This window comes from Psittacula echo (assembly GCF_963264785.1).
Source record: "Psittacula echo genome assembly, chromosome: 7".
NCBI classification, from domain to species: domain Eukaryota; kingdom Metazoa; phylum Chordata; class Aves; order Psittaciformes; family Psittacidae; genus Psittacula; species Psittacula echo.
This window is the reverse complement of record NC_137740.1, coordinates 48,497,303-48,522,587: the sequence shown is the minus strand read 5'-3', so window position 1 is coordinate 48,522,587 and position 25,285 is coordinate 48,497,303. Positions and strand designations below refer to the sequence as shown.

General features: G+C 39.5%; 2 protein-coding genes across 4 annotated transcripts in view; one reads left to right on the top strand and one right to left on the bottom strand.

Moving 5' to 3' along the window:
* CDC73 (cell division cycle 73) overlaps positions 1 to 20,279 on the bottom strand; it is a 115,985-nt gene extending 95,706 nt beyond the window's left edge. Inside the window, exons 1-7 of the mRNA XM_080622340.1 lie at positions 20,018 to 20,279; positions 14,436 to 14,541; positions 13,477 to 13,546; positions 12,469 to 12,531; positions 12,330 to 12,382; positions 11,537 to 11,625; positions 9,522 to 9,738 (exon numbers count right to left, since the gene is read on the bottom strand). Coding sequence (XP_080478466.1) covers positions 9,522 to 9,738; positions 11,537 to 11,625; positions 12,330 to 12,382; positions 12,469 to 12,531; positions 13,477 to 13,546; positions 14,436 to 14,541; positions 20,018 to 20,148 — 729 coding nt within the window. The 5' untranslated portion in view covers positions 20,149 to 20,279. The remainder of the gene's footprint in view (positions 1 to 9,521; positions 9,739 to 11,536; positions 11,626 to 12,329; positions 12,383 to 12,468; positions 12,532 to 13,476; positions 13,547 to 14,435; positions 14,542 to 20,017) is intronic.
* Positions 20,280 to 20,919: 640 nt separating this feature from the next.
* On the top strand, positions 20,920 to 25,001 carry GLRX2 (glutaredoxin 2). 3 transcript variants are annotated; one of them, XM_080622345.1, is made up of 4 exons: positions 20,920 to 21,304; positions 21,834 to 21,894; positions 23,530 to 23,706; positions 24,208 to 25,001. In XM_080622345.1, the coding sequence occupies exons 1-4, from the start codon at positions 21,231 to 21,233 to the stop codon at positions 24,337 to 24,339; spliced, it is 444 nt and encodes a 147-aa protein (XP_080478471.1). In that variant the 5' UTR covers positions 20,920 to 21,230; the 3' UTR covers positions 24,340 to 25,001. The 3 variants fall into 3 exon arrangements, with proteins under 3 accessions (XP_080478471.1, XP_080478472.1, XP_080478473.1); XM_080622346.1 differs by lacking the exon at positions 20,920 to 21,304 and adding an exon at positions 21,309 to 21,359; XM_080622347.1 differs by lacking the exon at positions 20,920 to 21,304 and adding an exon at positions 21,483 to 21,508.
* Positions 25,002 to 25,285: the final 284 nt, after the last annotated feature.

The window sequence follows — 25,285 nt, the reverse complement described above, 5'->3', positions numbered from 1 at the left end:
TATCTAAAAATATTTTGCACATTTAAAGTACACATTTAAATCTGGAATCCTTATTTAAGGCATCACTTTCCTATGCCTCAGAATTGCATCTTCAACTTGTGAACTGTTCACGAACATTGAAGTTGATCTTCTCTCCTCCTTGCTCTGCTAATTTAAAAGATAATCCTAAAGCACGGTATTTTTATATTGTGTGCTAGGCTGTCCTCAGAAACAAAGTTTGAACATATGCAAGATTGATATTCTGGGACTGCCACAAGCAACTGCAAGCATGCAAATACATTAGTAGAACAGCTATGCAACTTATTGGTATTCTCTGCACTGTGCTTATTAAAACCATAAAAATTTCCGTAATTTCTGACCCAGCATCTTTCCTCTCCTTATACAAGAACCCTTCAAATAAAGGCCACAGCTAAACACATGATCTTCAATTATATAGTTGTGATGAACTCAATCCTCCTTTTTGCATTGCATACACATGCACCTCTCCCATTTTCCTTACTTGCTTTCATTTGAGTAACACCTAAAACGCACAAGATGCCCAATGGCACTGACATGCATGTTTGCAGAGAGCTCACAGTACCTCAAACTATTCTCCATGCGATTTTGACCTGTACATACCTTACTACAGTAAGTCATAAAACAAGCACACTACCAACAGACAACTTTAAAACGAATCTCCTAAATAAACAGGTCATCATAGTTGTTCTCCCAGGACAACAGTAGTGTAAGAGACTCGTAACAAGTACTGTAATTTATATAGCTAACCAACAGAAACAGAGTACATGACATAATTTCTTTTAAAGATCAGGAAATCTATAAAAAACTACTCATAAAACTGAATTTGTTATTAACTGTTAGGGGGAAGAAGTGGAGAATCAGACCCTAACCCTTTCACAAAATGTTACTCTGGGAATCAAACAATATTTTTTTTATATTCCAGTCAAAAAGTTCCTTCAAGTATTACTATAGTAGTACTTCTACTGCACTGAATTGAAAGCATAGCTATTAGCTCAGTGTATTTGTGGACTGTGCTGCCAATAAGAAGTTCTACTCCTCACTCGTTCCATACTATCTTCACTATACTTTTATAGCAGAAGTATTTTATGAAAGACAAGTGAAACATTTACTTCAAAATCGCACAAAGGCTAATTCAAAAGTATGAGAGAGCAGCAACACTACAATATTTTGAGATATAGCACAGCTTAAAATCTGCTCAAAAATTCCCCACATACATAATCTGAGTTTATGTCTCCTCTGAATGCAGCATATGGATTTTTATTCTTTTTTAATAGTTAAAGAAGTAATGCTTAAGAATGATGAAACTGCTTTATAGTCAATCTAGATTTGCTTTCAGGAAGCATGCTTTATTCTACAGATTTTTCTGACAAATTCAAGGTACCTGTTTACAAAACAAGATTCATTATTGCTCAATAGAAATAAAAAATTTATAATCTGGCTAATCTTTCCTTTGAATGCTGCATGCAAAACACTTGCACTAGTGCCTAGCAGCAATAGAACAGTCTTCCCAGTTTTACTAAGTAAGCTAATGTAAGATAAATTGGAGCTGGGAACTTAAGCCATACCACGCCATTACACTTGTGCACTGCCACGCTAAAACCACACGCTTGTTCTATTTGAAAACACTAATAAGGATACTAGTTACTATAAACCTGGCACACCTTCGCCTTTTCAGTTTCCCTATTAAGTTCACCACCACTATGAATTTCAGGATCATAGACTAATTCTGCCACCTAGAGCCTACATGTAAAGTTGCTTTTACAATAAAATAATTTCTTCTAGAATATCCAAAATTTTACTCCTGGATATTCTAGCTATCAGAAGTGATCAAAATACTACATTAGTCTCTCTAGAAAGTTATTTTAAATATTTCAGGGTTACAAAATCATAGAAAAGAATTTACCTTTATAATTATTATCACTGTAGTATTAATCCCTTCATAGGTGACTTCACTAGTAAGAATGCTCAGAGGAGATCAGAACAAAAATATGAGAACTCAAAATAACTGAAAAAAATGATTTCTCACAGCATTTACTTCAAATATGTTATTGTTAAGAGGATGAAGCCTACAAATAAAATACATTTAATTAAAAGTTAAACAAAGTGTGCAAATACTAACTGCAGTGGTAATATTTTCCTGGTGATAAAAAACTAAAAATATTGACCACCATAAAGATTCATTTGCAGAAAATGGAAAGTCCTGCTATTTAATACCTATGTATAGGAATAAAGAAAACCACAAATGAATAGCATCCTGAAATAGTTCAGAGCAAGATACTTTATTAGATAAATCTGTGGTTTGTGGGGTAGATCCAAGGTAAACACCTCATACAAGGGAACGACTAATCCCTCTAGCCAGGTCAGCTACAAACTCCCATCATCTTACTCAGTTTTGGACTTCTCACTACCATGCCCACAAAAATACCCAGAAGCTGGGGGTGAGGCAGTGAGGAAATACAATCTATTTTTTTAAATTATGGAATTTAATATGTACAACTCAGTCAGGAGCTACAAAATTAAGTTTGAGCTGAGCCCATTCCTGTCTGCATTCATGTCCTTTTTTACACATATATAATACATTGAGGATCATCGACTTTTTTCTATAAAGAAAAGTATAGATAACTAGGACATGAGAACAGGACTGCAACAACTACAGGCAGCAAATCTAAAAAGTTACGAACATGAAAAGAAGTCCAAAACCCAACCACAGAACAACAGAAAAATCTATTTACACAAATTGCTTGTTATAAACAAAAAGAATAAATATTTCTGTGCTTTCAAAACAAAGCTTAAGAAAAATACGTGTTGAATAGCATAGTGTAAGTCTTTCATAGGAGAACAGAGAAGATAAAATTATCACAACTAAGGCCTAAAAACATTATATGTGATTCAGAATTACTTCTCTATTGGGAAGAAGGCAATTTGTATATATATAAAAACCCATAATTCAGAATATTCTCTTAAGTCTTTGGTAAATATTAAACAGGGAAACAATTAGCTAACCAGATTGTGAGAGAATCAAATTGGTCAGTCTGCAGAAGTGAAGAACAAGCAAGTACTGAGACCTCTGGTTCAACATTTCAGCCTCAACTTAGCACTATGCACAAAAAGAAACAACTTTATATTGACAAAAGATATAATTTCATAATTCAAAGGTTATGAAACTGGAAGGACCAACTTTCACATAACTCTGATCCCATACCAAGTTTTAATGATCTAAATAGTTTTTCCATTATCAGTGGATGTCTGCATAAGGAGCCCACATTTCATCACTGGTTTTATACACAGCTAATTCCATTAGAAAAATATTTACCTTAACTTCAGATTTCTGATGTCCAACTTTCATGGCTCTGCTTCGCTGCTTTTCCCTGGAATGTATCCAGGTGCATGGTAATATTAAGACACTGTACAGGTCACTGCAGACTCCTAGCACCTTACAAAGTCTTCAGAAGACTTACAAAAGGCTCCAGGAAAACAGTAAAGAAGGTATTTACCTATCTATTAAAAGACGCTGAGAAATCCACAAAGCTAGCAGCTGGACAAGTCCCACTCAGCTGCTGCACATACATACAAATGTGCATCTGTGTCTGGACTCACACACATGAAGCATGTATAGCCACTGTTCCAGTCTTAGTCAAAGTGATTTAGAAAGGTTATGTGGCATAATCTTAAAAACTTTTCCTATGTTCGATAGGATGGATTGGATTTTTTCTCCTCTACAGACTTAGAGATAATTCTAATATCCTCACAACTAGGAGAAAACACAAAACAAGAGCACTACCCAAACTTCAAAGTTTCAGCAATAATTTATAACATATCCCGACTTTTCAGGTCTGGCTGAGATGGAGTTCATTTTGCCCACAGCAGCCCTCCTACTGCTACGCTTTGTATTGGTAGCTGGCAAGCCACTGATAACAAACCAGTGCTTTGGCCACTACTGCGCAGTGCTCACACAGCATCAAGGCTGTCTCTCCAACATTCTCCCCATCAGTAGGCTGGGGCTGGGCAAGATCATGAGAGGGGACACAGCCAGGACAGCTGACCCTAACTGACCAAAGGGATATTGCATACCATACAATGTCTGCTCAGCAGTAAAAGCTAAAAGAGAGGAGGGTGAAGGTAGGGCAGTATCTGTTAATGACATTTGTCCTCTAAAGCAACTGCTACATATACTGAAGCCCTGCTTCTGAGGAAGTCACTGGACATTGCCTGATGATGAGAAGTAAAGAATAAATAATTTATTTTCCTTTGCTTCTGTGTGTGTCCTTTGCTTGTCCCTTTCTTAAATTGCCTTTACCTTGACCCACAGGTTTTTTCCATCTTATTTTCTCCCCACCCTGTCCTGCTGATGAGGGGAGTGATTGAACAGCTCATTGGGCACCTGGCATCCAGACAAGGTCAACACACCACACTTTACAAAGGATGGAAGAATTAAAAACAAAACAAAAAACAAACAGCAAAAATGCCCAGAGATATTATTATATACTATTCTTATAAGAACATTGGCTCATTTAAAAAAGCTATGCATTCAGAAGGCCACTATTAGCGCATTTCCAAGATTCCAGTTTTAAGATTTCTCTACGCAAGAGCAGAGCATGTTAAACCCAGCCCACTCAGTTACTATGCTGCTTATCTAAGAAATATTTCTAAGCAATCTGGGAGATTAACAAAAAATTGTAAAAAATTAAGTACATTGCAAGTCACCAACAAAAATAAGCCCTCCAAACACATCTGTGAATGCTGAAACTCCTGTTTAATTTGTTCCTATGTGAAGCATTCAAGTGCCACAAACACATTTACAGTTGAGATGGAATGAGGATAGTTTTCCCTTCAGAAAAGATGGCTGAAGCCTGCTACAGGTGATTATAAAGATCCAATGACTATTCAGGAAGGACACAGAAGTAATAAATTAAAGTTTAAATTCCTTTTCCTAGTTGTTAAATGGTTTATTTTAAAAAACACCCAGACATTTATTTAAAAATATGTAAGCAACAGAACTGAAAGCTCTCCCAAGCAGTAATTCAAAACTTGACACTTGAAACACTACTGATGGTAAATATTCTCTACACCTGTACTACTTCTTTCCCCCAGCACATCCATCTGTATTGGATCAGAACCTAGCAATTCCCTTACCCTGATTTTTATGTCTGTGAAGATGAAGAATGAGAACTGGACTGCATGAAGAGTAAGGACAAACAGAAGAGACTAATTTTTTATAGCTCAAAGCAACTGTGGCTGTTAAAAGAATGATCAAAGTATTCAGAAGCAGATCTAGCATCAAGTATTTATTATTGCTTTTAAAAATCTCACTAACTTTTCAGTTGGTTAGACTGTCAGTTGACCCACCGCAACTGCAGTGGTATGCTGTACATCTTTAGCCAAACCTTAAATTAAATTGCTTTAAACAATATATTCCCTCAAACAGTTCTAAAATTAAGCTACAGGGGTGGGGCGGGGAGCCCACCTTGAGACTCAATAGATCAAATTTGTCTCTGAGAAGTGACTAAATAAAAATGTCACATTATTCATAAAATGTTGAAGACTGCACTACAGACTTGAGGAAGGCCAACAGATATTTGAAACAGTGCAGGATGGGTCATCCACTAGCAATTAAACTACACAGCATTTCCAATAGCAGGTAGAACTGCATAATAATCAGGAAGAAAACCATGGAAAAATACCTCAAAAAGGTCTAAACAAATCTTAAAGATAAGCAAGCAGACAAATGCAAGCTCTAAAAACCTTAAAACCAAAAGTAGACAGGTGAACTGAAATGTCTGATTTTACAAACAATATGAACCTCAAAAAATCAGTAAGAAGACACCAAGGGATCGATGCAGCATCAGATCTAAACAAAGTAACAGAGGGAGTTGTATGGGTGTATTATATAAAGTTTAGATTCAAATAACCTATGAATGACAATCACTGAATAATAGTAACCTGATAACCTGTCCCAAATCAGAGCATTAGGGCTATATTGCCAACATGAAGGGGACACTACAGAGACTTCCAAAGAAGAAAACAGCAGTTATGAGAGATCCAGTAATTTTGCAGGTTGGATTAAGTGTCAACAAGGGAAGTAATTCAGTGGTTAATTCTTTAGCTATAGTAAGTAACTGCTTCTGGGAGCAACTGGCCACAGCAGTCACAAAAAGAAAAGCATCTCTCGATTTAGTCCATTGTACCTATTCTAGAGAGGAAGCTGCTGGAGAACATTCTACAACAGGAGTATCAATGCACTTAAATTCAACATTCTTGTAAATGGAAAACCAACCAAACAAAAAAAAAAAGAAAAACCAACAAAAACACCAAAACAAAACCAACCAAACAAAAAAAAAATCCAACCCTACAGCCAGGAAAAAAAATTCACTACTAATTTCAGCAAGGGGAGCTATATAACAATGAAGATGCTATCAAAAGATAATTAAAAGCAGCACCTAAAAGGGCAGACTGCCACCATCATGAAAACCTTGGAGGATACTAAGAAAGAACAGTACATCACTGGAGACCTAAAAATTAAAAAAAAAACAAACAAAAAAAACCCAACAAAACAACAAGCCTGGAGCAGTTCTATAATGCAAAAAAAGGCTTTTGGAACTAAAAAAAAAAAAAAAAAAAAAAAAAAAAAACAAACAACACCTTCAGAATCAGAAAATGGGTCCAAAAGGAAAAACAGAAAACACTCCATAAATATAGTTATTATTATTGCCACCTACACAGAATTTTGAGGAGTATCTTGCTCAAAGACAGAGGAAACCTGCCAGGAAGTCAATAAGGACAATAGGTTATTTTCTTTTTGCTGTGGCCTGATCTTCCTACTGTTTTCCTTTTGCACCTTATGCTATCTTGTTTACTACAGAGAACACTGGGAAAGCTCACACACAGAAGTTTTTCCTCTGTGGAGAAGAGATTTTGAGGACCTGAAACAATTCCTGAAAAGAAACAATGAAACTGATACTTTGTGATGCTCACTCTTTGCTACCGTTCACTCAGGAATTCTAAAGGAATTCAGAGATTAAAAAAAGTCAGACACTACATGATATGTAACTACAGTTGAAGTCTATTTTGTTTTTACATATTCTAGGAGGATTCAAGAGACTGCAGATAAATCTGCACCAACCAGAGAGTGAAAACGTAAAAAGAATTATCAGGCACATTAGCAATTCCAGTATCATACCGAAAACTGAAATCAGCATTTCTCGAGGGGTATCATGCTTCCCTGATAAGAATTCTCCAAATGAACATAAGGAATGATCTGCCTGAGAGAACGTATCCGAGTTTCATAACTTTTGAGAAGTACTTCACAAAGTCCAAAAAAAACCCAATAAAAACAAACAAAAAACCACAAGCAAAAACAAAACACAAACAAAAAAACCACGGCCACACTACCACATACACACTAAACAAAAAAACCCTCCCAACCAACCTTCAAACAAACAAAAAACCCTGAGCTGTTCTGGGATAAATCACACCCTGAGTAAGAAGTGATGTTTCCCCATCTACTTACTCTCACTGTTAATTGTGCAACAACATAAACGTTAACATTGGATGATTTCTGTATGTGCTATCAAGATTGTCCTTGCAATGCTGCACAAACAGAAATAAAGACTTGCTATTCTGCCTATCACATCCATCAGGCTGTCAAGGTAAATGCATACTGCAGTCCAAGGCCAAAATTGATCTAATTTCTTGTCTTCCTCCCCATGTTAGTTTTTGCTTAAAATTACTAACTCATCTTACCATTACTACAAGAATACAACAATAAAACAGTCAACTCTTCCCCTAGTATCTTTGCAAGTTCCCCTTTGAAGACATGTAAAGTTATGAATGCCATGAATTAATTGCTGAAGGAAAAGCTACTCAGATTCCTACAGTACAAACATTTCCAGTGATTGAAAGGCTTTTATCAACAGTTCAGCACGCAGTTTGCTACATATATCAGACTCAAAGAAGCAACACCCACTCTGCATGCAGCAGGGTGTACACGCCACATACCTAGTAATTACCCCATAAATCATAAATGAAATTATTTTACCACTAATGCTGTGAGACCAGGTTGCAAAAATGAGTACTGTTAGAAGTAAGACAAATGAGAACTGGGACCTCATTTACTTCTAGACATTATTTTCCTGTGACAGTACTTAAGGGGAGGCAAAAGGATACAATTTGACAACAACCTCAGGAAATCAGACATCTGCAATCTTTTAGAAATTGACATGAGAAATCTAGTGCCAAATATCACTGCAATAAAACAATCCTAACTGTCTAAAGAAAACAAGCTGTCAGGTGTGTTTGCAACCATGTTCTGGATGGTACATAAGCAAGTGTGCCTAAAGACATGGATTAAAGGAGCATGAAGGGGCAAAAATAACTGAAAAGCCTCCTCATGGTAACACTCCCTTGTTTTGTTCACTTTAAGTTTTTTCTCTCCCTACTTCTCCGGTGTTTTCCATGGCTTAGCAGCCTTTGGATTTAAAAGGTACATATGTTGCTACTTCTGTCAGTAACTCCCCACTTCTGTTTCAAACCCTCGGACACTTTCATACAGCCTTTCCAACAGTAGGGCTGGTGCCAGCTTTGTTCAAAAGGTAAATAATTACTTAGTATCTTTTAAAAGGCTAAAGCAAGTTTTTTGAGATACATTTTAGGCTTACTGTAATGAGGCAAGAACAAACTGTTTCTGTCAACAGCCCACCTTTACAAAAGCCTACCTTTACATAGAATACTGTCATGCTTTAAGCCCAGCCAGTAACTCGGAACCATGCAGCCCCTCTATCAACTCCCCCCTCTTTTCCTCCCCAGGCTCCCAATGGGATGGAGAGGAGAATCGAAAGAATGTTATCTCGTATGGCTTGAGATAAGAACAGCCTTGTAACTAAGGTATAACACAAAACCACTACGGCTACCACCAATAATAATGATAAGGAAAATAGCAAGGGGAGAGAACTAAAAATGGAAAGAAAAAAAAAAAAAAACAAACCAAAACCCAACAGTAAACACAAGTGATGCACAATACAATTGCTCACCACCGGCCAACCATACCCAGCCTAACCAATTGCTACCATAACCAGCCAACCTATTGCTACCCAAGCAGCAATCTGGGCCTTTCAGGTGACCCTCCCCAGTTTATATACTGGGCATGATGTGCTGTGGTATGGAATACCCCTTTAGCTAGTTTGGGTCAGGAGTCCTGTCTCTGCTTCCTCCTGGCTTCTTGTGCCCCCCCTCACTGGCAGAGCATGAGAGGCTTAAAGTCCCTGATTGGGATAAGCATTTGTTACCAACAACTAAAAACATCGGTGTGCTATGAGCATTGTTCTAAGACTTGAGCCAAAAACACAGCACTGCACCAGCTACTAAGAAGGAGAAAAATAACTGCTACAGCTCAACCCAAGACAAACACTAAGCATAATCTCCCCAGTCACCTACAGTTACCAAGCTATAAAGAGAAAATGTGATATGTCACTTGGATCATAAAACCAGCTTGGTATCCAGAGCATTACCTTGCCTGTGCTTTGCAAGATTGTAGTTCTTGTCCTCCATACTCTCTCCCTGCTGACAATATCTCTGGTTACATCCACTTCAGCATCAACAAAACTTCTCTGTTTAAGAGCAGTTATGTCATCATCGAGATCAGTTTTGATAGTGGATCTTTTCTTCGCCATGATCTTTGCTTTGATAGCAGCAATTTTTTCCACTGACATGGCTTCAGACAAGGACCTAAATGAGCAAAAATAAAAGGAGAGACTGAATAACTGCACAAACAATTCTTCTGAATGAATTGTGAATGAGTAACTTCATCCTGCATAAAGTTTGCGGCTATGCTATAAATTACAAAACAGTCATATATATTTGAAGATTACATGAGCTTGGCATTGCTGGTTTGGGCATGAGCATAAAACTTCAGACAAAAGATGCCATCCTAGTTTTAGCATTAAAACCATCCAAAACCTCTAACTATTAACAAGCAGAAGGCTGCAAATGTCAAGCATCAGGACTAGCACTACTACTTACATCATCTGAATTTCAGCTCCCCCTTATTTTTAGTGGATTACAATTTTGTGTCCAGTCAATAAATCCCTGGATGCACCAAGGCTTTCAAAACATTAACCTACATTTCGGCTGAGGCGATGTTACATGGACTTTGCCACTTGGGAGACGTGGTACCTTTTCAGAGCATGTAGGCCAAACAAACAACAGATGGTAGTAACTTTGCCAACACTAATCTGTGTTTGAGGTAGCTCAAGTCAGTCCAAGAGTGCAACATTTTTACCTATTTGCTTTTAATTGTAAACACAGAATCTGCTTGCCAAACAGTGAGCAAAAAAAGACTGAACTGCACAATCCTGACTGCACAGAGCCTGTTCACTTTGACGTGATTTTTTTTTCTGAGATTACACTCCAAAATTAATACAATCCTGGTTGTGAACTGTTCTCCTTTTACAACTAAGCTATTGGAAAGGGAACTTTTTTGTGTTGCTGTTAAAATAACAACAGTGACAAGCACAGAGTTCAAGCTCTGCTGCCTGTAAAGCTACTTTGCTTTTTTTCCTTTTTTCTCTTTTTTCATCTTTTTTTCATTTTTGTTTTTAAGGGCAGTCTTTTACAGTGTTTAAAAAAAAAAAAAAAAAATCATAAATTTCTCAAGAATATAGTTGATCCATCAAGCCAAACTACTTACTTGCAAAATCCAATACGGACAAAACAGTACATTAATTCACACTCACATATTAATTCCCATTTTACATTATTTGAGCTGACACACTAAATAAATTAAGTAGCTATCTTTACCTTAAGACTCCTGAACTCAAGTATTTGAAAATGAACTACTAAGAGTCTGGTATCCTACTAAGCCAAGATCCTTAGCATCAACAAGTTCATGCAAGAATTTCCTCCCTCCTTGGCTTTCGGAAGATATGGTGTAAGACTCAAAACTAGTTGGCATTCTTTGCAAAATTCTGGATGGCTACAACTGAAGTGCAATGAGGACAGGCAAGTTTTCAAGCACTTGAATACTTATTATAATTTATGGCAATGACAGTACACTACGCTCTGCTAGCCTACTAGAGGTAGGAAGCTCATCTCTGTCAGGAGTCAAACACAGGCACAGAGGCTTGTGTTACCCTTACAAGGTTTTCCATCTTTTGCATACAGGACATTCCTCAATACAGGATATTTTTCTTTGAAAGAGAGATAATCAGCTTCCACTTGCAGTTCTGATGTTGTATTTGACTGCTTTGATAAACACTGTGGCAGAAGAAAGCAGAAATGAGAGACAACTGTCCACTCTCTTCTGAAGACAAACCAAATTTCATGCCATAACATCTAAACTTCCACTAAACAAGAGTCTGAATAGGTAAGAAGTTCTGCCTCCTCAGACATTACTAACGATAGCACCTAAGGGAGGAAAACTTCCACTGAGAACTGTTAGACAGAAGTGAAATTGTTGCCTTGAACAGCACAAGAAGTGTTATCAGTCTTTTAATTAAGCATTATCCATAAGAAAAATTATTCCTACCTGATCTGCTCCGTTTGCACGATACCTTCTTTATGTCCTTCCAACCGAGCTGCCAACCGCTCCTTGTCAAGGCGCACACACTCTTCATCCTAACAGTAACAGTAATGTTTAGTTTTTTGTCCATTCTCTTCAGAAAAAAATAAGCACTCTGAATATAGATACAGCCAGATTTATAGTAACTCAGAAGACACCTGGATTAGCATAGTTTAAAAAAAAATTACTCAGAAAACAGCAAGCCATACTTTAAAATCAGAACTAAGAAACACAGTCTGTCTAATAACTGGACATATTACTTAAATTCAAGAGGCACTTGTGAAAACACAGTGTTAAATTATTTACCTAAGACACAGCTTCACAGAAGAGTAATCACAGGGACAGTTTCATATACTGCTCCCATATGAAAGAACTCAGCAGGTAAACCAAATAAGAATCCATCAATAGAGATAAGACTAGCATTTAGTTGAAATGCCAACCCATGGATGGCAAATAACTGTAATAAGTCATTAAACAGCACTTTTATTCCCACCCCATGACTCTTAGACAGGTTACAACAACAGGTGCTTACACATACGTGGTCAAGCTTTCCCCTTTCATACTACAACATACATCTAGCAACTAAAATTCCAAGTTTCAATCAGAGGCTTAAGTTCAACCTCTTTCCAGTTCATGTTCACACTAACAGAAGTACTGTGTACATGGAGAGGACAAGTAGCCCAACTGAACTGCTACAAAAAACAGATACTGTTACTTATCACCACCCACAATATGCAGCAATGACAGTTACTCTCATTACCTCTATTCTTGGTTTCTTTGCTTCTGCTAGTATTTCATCTGCTGCTCTTTTAACTAAAAGAAAAAGAGGACATTAAGAATTCAAGATTGTAGTAGACTCCTAAAATAACCATCAGAGTTATTTTTTAGTTAAACTGTACCTTGAGTGGACCGTTGTAGACCAATTTCAAGGGGAGCACTTCTGTCTATGCTTGATGAGGTTGCTGTAATCAAACAGAACATTTCATTTAAGTACAAGACTTGCAAAAGTATTTCAGTATAAAAGGAAGAAGATAAATTGCAACAAGGGAATTCTAACTACATATTAGGTAGCAAAGGTGGTCAAACACTGGCACTGGAGATATTCAGAACCTGAATGAATATGAAGTTAGAAAGTTGGCGTTTCTTTGAAAAAGGGGTTGAACCAGATGACCTACTGCAGTCCCTTCCAACATAAATTAGTCAGTGATTCTATGAGCTGTATATACCACATAAAACAAAGTCACAAAGATAATTACTTTATAACCTGGAATCAAGATATACTTGTTTGTCTAGTTTTGGGAATAAAGACAACATGCTAGTCTTTTTAAAATATATTAATATAAAAAATGGTTCACTGCTTATATTACAGAAATAATCTCATATTCCACTATATCTGAAATTGTAAGACCACCTGCAAAACAGAGCAACTTAAAGCCATATTTATCTTTCTCTCACCACAGAAACCTCTGTTCTGACTACTGTTAACAAAAAAATTAAGATGATAGAATAGTAGACAAATCTGCCAGACTGACAAAGCAGTGACTTGATGTATTGCACTATACTGAACATTTTATCCCACACCCTTGGTGCATCATGATCAATGCACTACCAAAATTTTCCCACTGTAGAGACAGAAAAAATACAAACACTAAGCATTCTTACACACAGCTATCTACCAAACGATGTAGTAATGTGGCTTCTTTCTAAGTGCCATAAAAATAGTTATTTTTTAATACTGTTCTGAATGTAAAAGAAATCCTAATTTCATTTGACAAACTTTAACATATTCAGCTAACCTGCTAACTGGTCATCATTACCTATCCTTCCCCTCCTATGTTTCACTTGCGTCATAAATCGGAAGCAGTAGCACACATCATGTGTATAAATTAAAAGAAAGCATCACTCACATGTTTCACCATTTAGGTATGCAAGCAGGTCTTTCCTATCAGGTCTTCTTACCACAGGAATGTTTTCAGTCTGAAAAGATAGCAGACTTGACATTAAACTGTTACTCCCTCAGAAATCCTCTTGCTGATGTTTTTTCACTTTTAGTGAAAATTACTCATTCTCACAGAGACAGGAACACTTGTCCTGCCTCTCAAAAAGAACTATCAAGCTTAAAAATACACTTCCTAGAGGACATTCCACTACACAATATGAAACATGTTGTCTGCTAGAAAACCAGAAGGATAGCCTTTTTCCTCCTCCACTTCAAATTTGCAAGTAAGATTAAGGACTAGCTTTTCACACACAAACTTCTTTGCCAGGAGTCAATGTTAGTACACATAAATTGTGTATTTCAATTTTGTCTTTCTGAGTACACACAACACGCAGCACTGCTGTACCAGGTAACCATGTGATACAGGGGAAGATGAAACATGGGCTCATAGAAATCAACTGGAAATCAAAAAGACTTTCTCTTTCTCAGTTCCCCTATCATTACTTGAAGAGCTTATTCAATATTTTCTTGAATTAGACTGCATACTTGCAAGTCCACTCCAATGCTATTCTGCCAAACTTCTCTCTGTTTTGTAAATCCTTGCAATCTTGGGCACTAAATGATCATCTAAATTGGGATTGCACAACAGAGGGCAGACTGACAAAAGTACTTTAGAAATAATTAGTGCTAGAGACAGCTGTGATCATAGAACATGAAGAAAAATGCTCCCATTACTGTTAATACTTGTGTGATGGACTCTTGTTTTAAATTCAACCTGGTGGATTGAAGGGATAATCTGTTAGGGAATGTATTATCAGGAAAAATATTCTACCTCAACAAGTTTTGTGATTTGATCACTTCGTTGCATATCTTTTTCCCTTTCCCTAGCCAAATTCATACACTTAAATGCTACTCTGATTTACTCACCGCGGCACGGCGGACATAAACAGGATGCGAAAGGTGCACGTTATTAAGCAGGAACAAGATAGAATCCAAAGTGTAGTATTCCCTGGGTTGTCCCTCTTTCCCTGTCCTGTAAAATCATGAAACAAAGATTTTAACATTTAACCTCTCCACAATTTTTTAGCAAAGTTCGCTTTTCTTTCCAGATGAAAGTTCAAAAAGCAAGCAGTAAGATTATTACCAGGCTATTGCCAAACTAGTGAACCATCAATTGTGTTAACTAGGAGCAAAGAATGTATGTTCTTGCAGCCTTGTTACTGAATGAATTATAAAAACTGTCCAAAATAATCCAAAGTGAGAGCTGGATGGGTATATAAAATATACACGAGCAAGACTTCAGAAAGTGTAAGAAAACATGCTCCCACATCTCACACATACTTATTCTGATTATCAAAGGAACTGTCTACCTTATTTGGGACAGCCAGAGGAACGTAACTGAACTGCAAATGGAAAAAAAATAACTAAATAAAAAAATCATATTACATGCTTTTCAGGTATAATGGGACAGAATTTTCACCACTAGAGAAAACTCAGTGTAGAACTCTGAACACAATGAAGCTCCACGAAGTGTAGAGAACAAAGGTTCAAAATGATGCCAGAAGGTCAAAACAAGTAGACAGAAACTAATTGCACTCAAGACCACCAAAAGTGAAACAGACTACAACAAACTCCCATAATGAAGTTAGATAACTTCAGAACAATATAATATCAATCTCAGCTTCAAAACAGCTTGTTGGAAAAATGCCTTTTAAACCTAAGAAGGAATCTGCTCCATGCAGCAATTTGAAATGCAGAACAAACCCAACCACAACAAAAAACCATCCCACAAAACAAGACTAAACAAAAACTGTAGTTTCAGCTTGGCTGCATGTGTGTCAAATGCAATTCCCCCCTCATATACACATCCACCACTTTATGCTATTACTACAAGATGCTGTAGGAGAAACAATGCTTGTCCCCATTTCAGAACAAAACCTGCTCCCTAAATATTCTCTTTGATCAGTTAAAATATTCCATCATATTCACAGCCCCCAGTGGGACCAGCAATTCCACTGCCCAGACTGGAGATCAGTCAGATCCCAGCTCCAAGCAGGACACAGCTTCCTCTGTGCAGCCCAGCATCCATCCCCAACTAGCCAGAGCAGACAGCTCACCTCAAAGCCTGAGGAAGTCAACCCACCAGAAAACCAGGAAGCAACTGTAGAATTTAAGACTGGCACTGAAATTCTACCAAACCACAGATTTCAGGAAGAAATACTTTCATTAAAACTGTAAGAAAAAGTGTTTCCATCGAAGTACAGTAGCTTTACTCATAGCTCACGATCAGCATGAAAACATGCAACACAGAAGTGCCAAACTCTCAGGTGAAAGGAAGAGGAAATTAGAAAAACTCAAACATAACTTCCTTGCATCTGAAAAAGTTACACAAACATATACCAAATGCAACAGAAGTGCAAGTTTCTCATCTCCATATTGTGGATATAATGCCACTACTGCTTTTCTTCAAATCACTTTTCTGAAATTATCTAGAATAGAAGTGTCCCATAACCTTTTCAGAACTTACTACTCGCAGTAAGACTGAAAACACTACTTTCATAATGATGCCTGAGAAAAACAAAACATAAATAACATGCAGTATGAAGTGATTCCAAATATAAGGAGAATGCTAGAGTAACGTATTTCTCTATCACTGTTCCTTCCTTCCAAGAACTTCCAAAACTTGCTGCAAGGGGTAGGGTGTGCATGTATGGCTTTTTGCTGAAGAGCAAAGGGAAGAGACATAGTATCTTTCAACTGCTAAGAAGCCAAAAGTTGTCCTCACAATTACAGCCAACAAAACTGGATTCCTCAGCAAGAAACTGTTTGAGTATCTTAATGTTTCACTGCTATCTTTGATGAGGTGATATCTAAACATACTCTGAGCACCGGTAAAACCGTAAGTTTAGTCCACACAGGCTTCACTTCAGAGCCAAGTGTAAGTCACATGATACAGTTGTCATTTCATTTTAAACCCAACATTTTAGATTATCTCACTTCAGAATAACTCATTATTCCTTTGAAGTGTGCCATATCCATTGAACATTATATAAAAAGTCCAGCTGGTCATCTATTCAAGCTTTAGCAATATTTAGCAATAAATGGCATAAGTTAGAAAACAAGTACTGAATAATTATCTGTTAATTTGAAAATACAGTATTACAAAGATAGGGGCATTGCCAAAGCTCAGCAGAGCACATCTGATACTTCATCACTTCAGCCACACACGCAAGAAATTCCCATGCTCATTACAGTTCTAAGAGGATACTTTATGAGGAGGACAAGATATGGCACATTAAAGGGAAAGCATCAGATGGACAAGCAGTTGTATGCAAGGAGAAAATCCAAGTCTAAGCTGACATTTGAGCTCCTTTCAGATTTTCCAGATATAAAGAACCCTCTCAACAAAAAAGAACAAAAAGCAAGCTGCTCCAGAGGTTCAATTGCTTCATTCAATTCACAAACATCTCAAGTAGCCAAAGATATTAATTCTCTTATTTTCTGTATTCAGTAACAACATTATTTACTTAAGAAAAAAAAAATTAAATTCAAAATCTTAAGATTCAGACCCTAAGAAGTCCAGTAGATATATTTTTGCTTTAATAGTTATTAAGTATTGCATCTCTTAAACAAACAAAACTCCAGCTTAAAAAAAAGGAGAAAATGTTTACATAATGCAAGAAGGAGTTTCACCTGCCTGTTTTTAACACCAGAAATTTTTTTCCTGCTCATTCATTCCCCCTCAACCTGTGGGTGTCAGAAGTCCATTCATTTCTAACTGCTTTATTTCCTCTTTCATGTTTCAAAGCATAAAGTTTTGCAGAGGTACTAGAGGCCTGCTTTCTTTCATGGATGAGACAGTAAACTCTGAAAATACAAGAGTAGGCATGCAGAGTATCACACAAATTACTATACCCATGACCAGCCTCTCTAATGGGTAAACAAAGCAAATAAGTTTCTCTGTTAGACTGATTCCTTCCTTCAGTTTTGAAACAGATGCTATAGTCTTCAAGGGCCATTAGACCAAAACACACAAAACGCCTAATCTTAGACCTTCTAGCCTTCTTCATGTGCCAGCAGGAGCACTTATTATCTGGAAACTAACCTGGATTAAAATTAATTTCTGCCCTTTTTTTTCCTTCCCCTCTGGGTTACTTTGAACTTGGCTCTATTCCTCAGACCAACTCACTGCTTGGTTGACACTTGTGCTACCTCAGCGAAAAGGCAGTGCAGGGCATCGCTGATGACTTCTGCCAGCTTAGCTGCTTAAGGAGCCACAGTCTTAAATGTCTAGTGGGACTACTACTTCTAATTCTAGCAGGGAGAGAATGCTACCATGGCAGTTGGACTTGCATTAATCTCTCCAGACTGGCAGCTGAGATGCAATTACAGCAACCACACTATTGACACCTAGAAGAGAAATCAAGATTTGCTTCATGAAAGACTACGCCACTAACAACTGCTCAGTGCAAGCGTAGTTTGGATCCTGTCAAGTGACCTGAATATAATAGTTTTTCGAAGTGTTCCTCATAAATCCCTGCGTAAGTCTGGAAATCACATAAATTAACAGCCTCTAAACTGTGGTGTCAAAGCTACTGAGTATGGCTTGCATAACTGGTCTCATTTTTGCAGTGTCTTTAATGTAATTAGACAAATAATTCTCTGGTGGTTCACAAGAAACACTGTGAATTGATAGTGGTCTGATCCTACCAAAAGTTCAGACACCACTGGTCCAAACCAAGTAGCTAACTAACTTACTTCATACAAGCCAAACAACAAAAAACCTCCAAATCCTACAAAACATCTGCCAGTAAGGCTGAGGACACAGAGTTTACAGCTGTTATTCTGCAGCAGAAGAGTTAGGCTGGTATATCTGTTTCTCTGTTCCATACAGAAGAGCTATGCAACTTGTCTCTCTGGTTAACCATTACTTACTACTGCTTGGGAAAAATCAACTTGCAGCAAGGAAACCATCACAATTGTCTATACAGTTGCTCAGCAAGAACAGAAGACTTTTCAAGAATTTGAAAACTAAACTGCTTATCCAAATATTTTTCTTCTTCAGTCTAGCTACCAGCATTCACTCCTCAGCCAGAAAATAAAAAATAAATCCAAAATGAGTTTCTGAAAGCTAGAACTAAGTAGTAAAACACCACATTTCTAGTTTTAAACACAGCGCAATGTAAAATCAGTTTTACAATAAATCTGTCCATAAGTTAACTTCAACAAAAAGGTTTTTTTCTCAAACGAAAAGTCAGGATATTGGATCAATACTTAAATTCTTATCATAGCTATGAAAACTAAACAAAATAATCCCTGATCATAGACTGAAATAGAAGGGTGAGATTTTGTTTGAGAAATCTGCAGATTCTTCTGATTTTCCATCAGGTTTGACAGGACACTGCTCAGTACCTCAAACATTCACTACCTGATACTTAACGATAAGTATTTTTTTTTCTCTTGGGCTTAAAAAAGATTTATTGAATCCTTCTGTTAGGATATTTAAAGCAAGCAGCTGCTTGTTTTTAATTCAGAAGAATTCAGAAGAAATTCAGAAGAAAGGAGAATGAAAAGCTCTCTTGCATTGCAAGCAATACACACCATACCAGAAAATCCAACAGGTACAAAGCCTCCTTTTCTAGAAGTTTTCTAAAAATAAGCATTTAACCAACAGAAATGCTATCTCTGCTAATTTATTATGATAAGACCAGCTCGCATTAGGTCCAGTACAGGAAGAGGCCTCAGCTTGGAGCAGTTGAGGAGTAATGTATCTCCATAGTTCAACAACGCTGGCAGGGAACCACAGAGGGAGCCTCGATTTGGACCTCACTGACTTTCCTACAGCAGAGCAAGGCTCCAGGAAATGAAAATTAGCCCAGATAAACTAAAACAGTAAGTACATAATCTCTGTTTTTACGTACAGATAAAAAAAAAAAAAAAAAAAAAACCCTTGGAGAAGCTGCCTCCTTTCATCTCACTGCATGAGCCCGCAAGACCCACCCCCGCTGCGACCCTCCAGTCTCCCCAGGTGAAACGGACAGGCCGAGAGCCAGGAAAAGGCCGCACCGCGGACCCGCTGCTCTTCCGGCGCGGGGCAGGGGCACCGGGCGGAGTTCTGGGAACCTTCCCGAAGGGACCAGCGATACCTCCCTGACCTACCGCACTGCAAACAACACAGGGGAAGGGTATCGCCCTCCGCGCCTCGCAGGGCACCAGTGGAGCGGGCCGCTGGACACCCCCCCGGGACACCGCGCCCAGGCGAAGAGGAAGCGCACGGCCTCCGTGAGCTCCCGAGGGGCCCTACCGGGAGGTAGCAGCCAGACCGCCCGCTCACCTCACTCCCTACAAGGCAGCGGGAGACAACAGGCGGCAGGATCCCACCACCCCCCCCCCCCCCCCGCTCAACGGGCGCTCCATCACAACTTCAGGGCAACTTCTCCCTCCGCCCCGCACCCGTCCCTTCCCCGGGCGAGCGGCCGCCCGCCACCCGCCATGGCCCCATCGCTCACCCCCAGATGACATAGTTGGTCTTGACATTCTTGGGCCAGGAGAACTCGCCGAAAATCACTTCGTCCCCCTTCACAACAATCTCCTTCTTCTGCGTGTTGTACTGCCGCAGCACACTCAGCACGTCCGCCATTTTCGCTCCGCAGCCACCGGCCGCTGCCGCTCCGGCCCCTCTACCAGCCGCGCGAGGACCCCTCCGACAGGACCCAAGCTGCCTACCGCGAACGCCTGAGCAACACCACTACCTCCGCCGCCTCCAGGGGGCGACGCCGAACCGGTTGCCATGGAACGACGCGACCCCACCCTCAGGGTGGCACCCGGGTGATTTGCTTAAGGCCCCGCCCGCACCATTCCTAATGCTGCGGTCCGAACGCGGCTTGGGGGGGGTGTTTCTGTCGTTGTCGCCACGAGCGAAACAGAGTCAAAGCCATCGATGGCACAGGCTTTCCCAAAGCCCTTGCCAACCAGCCACTTAGCACGCCGAGCCTGCACCGGGCGTCCGCTGGGCAGCGGGAGCGTAACGGCCGCAGGGCGACGTCGCCCCTCGCGGTCATGGTGCCCCCGCCCTGAAGCATCGTCACGGCCTTAGCGGCTGCGGGTGCACCCGTATCCTCGTGAGGGGGATCGACGCGGGGTGCAGGGGGTCACGACCGGTTCGTGGCTGCCGGTGTCGTGCGGTGCCGGTACGGGTAGAGTCCACACCGCACCGCAGTGTCGGGCAGGCGCAGAAAGCAGCACGCCTTTTCGGCGTCACGTTAGCAGCTGCAACCGAGGCGCCCACCTGTGCCACCCGCACCCCGGCTAGGCAGACGCTTGGCCGGTGGCACTAGGCCAGCAGCGCCTCGAGACAATACGAAGTGTACGCACTTCAGACTGCAGGTCAGAAAGAAAAACACTTCGAACCTGGGTACAAAGGGAAGGAAATAAAAGAGGAAAATATCTGCTTTATCAAATACAAAGGTGCAGCTTAATTCTGACAAGAATAAGCCGTTAAAACACCACAAAACAAAGTGATTAAGAAAATATTTATGGGCTCTGCACCCTCACTGGAAGGACTCGTCGGCTGATGGGTGTGCCCCGGCCAGCGGCGCCTCAGGACACCGGCAGCGTGCCTGGCAGCCCTACGCTCCCGGAAGAGGCGGTGCGGGGACCTGCGAGGGGCTTCGGGCCGCCGTGAGGACTGCGGAGAAGCCCTGCCCCTTCCTCTTGGCGGCCATGGCCCTGCAGGGGGCGTTGCGGCGGGTGGTGACTGGGCTGGGTTCCGGGCAGGTCGCTGTGTCCGTCAGTCGGTAGGTGCGATAGGGAGCCGCGGGCTTAGAGCTCTCCGCCGGCATCTTGGGTCTGGTACTGATCCTGTTTTAAGTCATTTTAGCCTTTGAACGGTCGCCTGGGGGGGCGGCCAGTATCGAGACGCGCAGGCCTCGGAGCAGCACGTCTGTTGAACCGGTTTCACTGATGAAAACGGGAGGGTTCCTTTCCTTTAGAGTCGGGTGGTGAGGCTGAGCACAGCCCGGTGCCGGATTTGGCACGTGTGTCTGTATTATCACTGGGGTGGGGGGGAAGTATTTGTCTTTCTGAGGCAGCCGTTTTGGTTATTATTATAGTCTGCACCATCCATCTCTTCATTTGCATCTTCCTGCAGGCATGTGAGAACTAGCATGGCTGTGGGTACTGCATCTGAAGAAAAATGACACATATAATGCAGAAATCACATTGACTGTTTAAACAAAACAGTACAAAGTCAACCTTTAAGTCGCGAAGTATAAAATGTGTCATTTATTTGAAAGCTCAAGTATCTAACTTTGAATTTCTCTTTAGTTTTAGAATGGGGAATGATACTGTGGGATTGTCTAATGATGCCGCTGTGAATCAAATACAGGTAACATCATTAATGCAATTCTTTTCTTCAACATTTCTGAAAGCCATAGTTACTTGAAAGCTCTTCTGATTTATACAAAGAAATTCTGTAAATAGTTCTACATGTTCAACCTGATTCTTATGTTTAGTAAGTAATACTGCCAGCATTATTTATTTATCCGGAGCCCTGGAACTTGATATTCCGAGGCTGTGTCCATTTTACGTCTTTTGCAGACCTCTACTCAAATTCAGTACTGCTATCAGTACTGGGGACTAAATCTTGGAAAATTACTGTCATTAAGTAAAGTTTAAACATCTAAAGAGTAAGTTGTTTTTTAAAGTAAATTTCATGGTAATAAATGATGGCCTGAAATGACTTTGAATTTACAGTAAAGTAAAAAGGTGTGGTTGGTTCCAAGTTCAATCCTTGGACTTCAGCTTAGTGGCTTTCTCAGCACAAACCACTGCTCTTCATAGCCAGTTTATAAGAAAATTGCAAGATCAGGAATTTAAGAGAAAGAACACTCTGTAAGGCATTAAGTACAATTTCCACAGGGGTGGAAAAAAATAACCCTTTTGTCATTCTGCTTGCCACCAGCACACCCTGCTTGCCTGATGGATAGGGAAAGCTGTACTAAATAGTTCAAGGAGATGCAGCTTGTTTGGCAGATTGTAGGAGGTCTGTGACTGCAGAGCTAAAGCGGGCTCAGGATTGGCACCATTGCATGACAGTCACAACACATGCCTCTCAATCATTCTTCTCCTTTTTGGAGTCAAGTCCAGGTCAGACACAGCTTCACAAGTGCCAGCAGTTCTTCTCATAGCGATTGTTAATGTCAACTCTCCTCTATTTCTCCTCTCCCACAAGATCATAGCATTCCTGAAAGTCAGATACTGCTCAGTTTTGACTGATTCCTGGTACTCTACTCAAAGAAAAGAGCATGCCTTAAACTGCAAAGCTTAAGTGGAGCAAGAGGAGTCACTTTTATGTTCCAGCTAGCTCTGCAAACTGCTAAAGTTGCATCTCAGTGCTTACTGCACTTGTGCAGGCACTCTTTGGGATCTGGCCAAGTGCATCTGAACTTTTTGAGGTTAAAAGCCTGCCTTTTTTGGTAGTCAGGTAGGAAGCAATTTTTCTTCTGATGCAGAAGTATGAGATGCATCCGTAAAGGAGGTGTTAGGCCACCGCAGAGGCTTTAAAGCAGATGTAGGATGGATATGTTTTCCACTTGCCATACAGGTGATGATATCTTCTTAACAGATGCCTTGATAGAGGAAGTTGCTGTTCTGCTCCTTGTTTTTAAAGAGTAATAGTTCATTCCTCACCTTAATATTCTTGTGGCTCTAGATTAGAATTAGGGGAAATTTAGAAGCTTAACTAGCTTCTCACTTTACCTTAAAAAGTGAGAAAAAAGTATAATGCTTTGGAAAACAATTCAAAAATAGCCAGCCATTGCTGTAGAATGGCTGGGAACTCCTCAGTTGTCCCTGTTTAAAAATACTTCAGAAAGCCTTTTACAGAATAATTTTCCATTATTTGTTACTGTAATAGCAGACTTACAACTTCTGCATTTGTTTTCATGACTGCTTGATACTGTTGAAATACACTGACTTAAAAACAAAACACGCTGACTTCAACATTCTTCTGAGCATACAGGAGATTATTTCAGACAACTGTGTGGTGATTTTCTCCAAAACAACATGCTCCTACTGCAGAATGGCAAAAAAGCTTTTTGAGAGTATAAATGTGAATTATACAGCTGTGGAACTGGACATGAATACAAATGGAAGTCAGATCCAAGACATTCTTGAGCAGATGACCGGTGGCAGAACCGTAAGTATATGTTCTTACATGTAACAAGCAAAGTAAGAACTTACACTACACTTGTTTCTCATGAGTTATGACCATGTTCTTCGCTTTTTCAAGACACGTAAACCTTGGGATACAAGATCATAAATTAAATACAGGGTACTGCAGAAGAGTTCTGTGCTGTGCCTATTGAGACCCTCACCCTGAGGGTGCCACTTTGAGATAACGAAGTCAGTTTTCATTTGTATAGCTGTACATACACCTTGTAATTTAATTTTTTTATAGTTTCACTTGACTCAGTTATTTTAATACAATCTCCCATATACTGACTTTATGCCCCTTTTGAGGGGCATGTGAACAGTTTCCAATCTCTGTAAATATTACAGAAATGTATGAGTTGTACAGTACTATTAAATATGCATATGTAAGAACTCAACTGTTGCGTGTATACTACAGTCCATGTGGGGTCACTTAGATTTTTATCTTTTATCCAAGTAACTAACGTAATTTTCATTTTCTTGATAGGTCCCAAGAGTGTTTGTCAATGGGTCTTTTGTTGGAGGTGCTACAGACACTCAAAGGCTTCATGAGGAAGGCAAACTGCTGCCTTTAATTCATCAATGTCAGGTGAAAAGTAAAACCCAATCAGCCGCTTAGCTTAGTCTTCCTTCATATAAACAGAATTTTAGGCAACTTAGAAGATCACAGATACCTTCTACATCAGCTGGAATCAACAACTTCAAGCCATGGATTTCTAAATCGTAGATAATTTTCTGACACAGATGCTTTATGGACTTCACAAATTACATGCCTCAGCTTTCCTACAACCAAAATGGTGATCCAAACCACTATGTAAGTCTTGGGGCTCCAAGTGTGACAAAGTCATGTCATTTTGTTGCTGTTATAATGCTGATGCTATGTTTCAGAGAAGCATTAATTGTACAAGAGGAATCCTGTATTTTTTCTGCTGCAAATTAGTTTGCATTCTAGCCTTGTTCCAATGGTCAGTTTAATGGTTCTTTTAAAGTAAATTCTTCTCTGATTGTCAAATTGTAGTAATGATGGAAGTATGAAGCAAAATAAGTTTGTAGTGATACTGTGTATGCATGATTCCATATCAGCATCTGATCATCTAGCTATCAAATTGTATGTCCAGTTGCAAGAGAAAAGGGAATAAAGATTCTTGCAGTGTTTGAAGGGTAGGTAATGTCGTTCATCTTTTTTCTGCAGTATGAATTCAGCCTATACAGTCATTCAGAAATATGACAAAATACAGCTTCTAGGGGAGCCAGAGAGCTCACTATCACTAAACTTTGCAACTACAACTTGCATTATGATCAATCCAATGCTATTATGAAACTTAAGACCAAGTAAAATAAGTCTAGTATGCATAGAGTTTATTTAGTTCTTGAATTCTACACTCAGAATGCAGTTTACTAGTGATTTGAACTTGCAGTTAAATGCCTAAAACGTCTAAAATTCAACAGTTTCAGTACAATGCAAATCCAAAGCCAGACCAATGCCAAGACTCTTGGTTATTTCAAGTTCATATACAAGTAAAAAATGATGTCCAGTTCTTCAGTAAAAGGGACCATTACATTAC

Bases quoted from the DNA above. Each gene is read 5' to 3' on its own strand.
- GLRX2 (XM_080622345.1), top strand. From the start codon at position 21,231: ATGGCCCTGCAGGGGGCGTTGCGGCGGGTGGTGACTGGGCTGGGTTCC. The intron at 21,895-23,529 runs GTAACATCATTA...CTGAGCATACAG, and splicing joins CCGCTGTGAATCAAATACAG to GAGATTATTTCAGACAACTG. The intron at 23,707-24,207 runs GTAAGTATATGT...TTTTCTTGATAG, and splicing joins AGATGACCGGTGGCAGAACC to GTCCCAAGAGTGTTTGTCAA.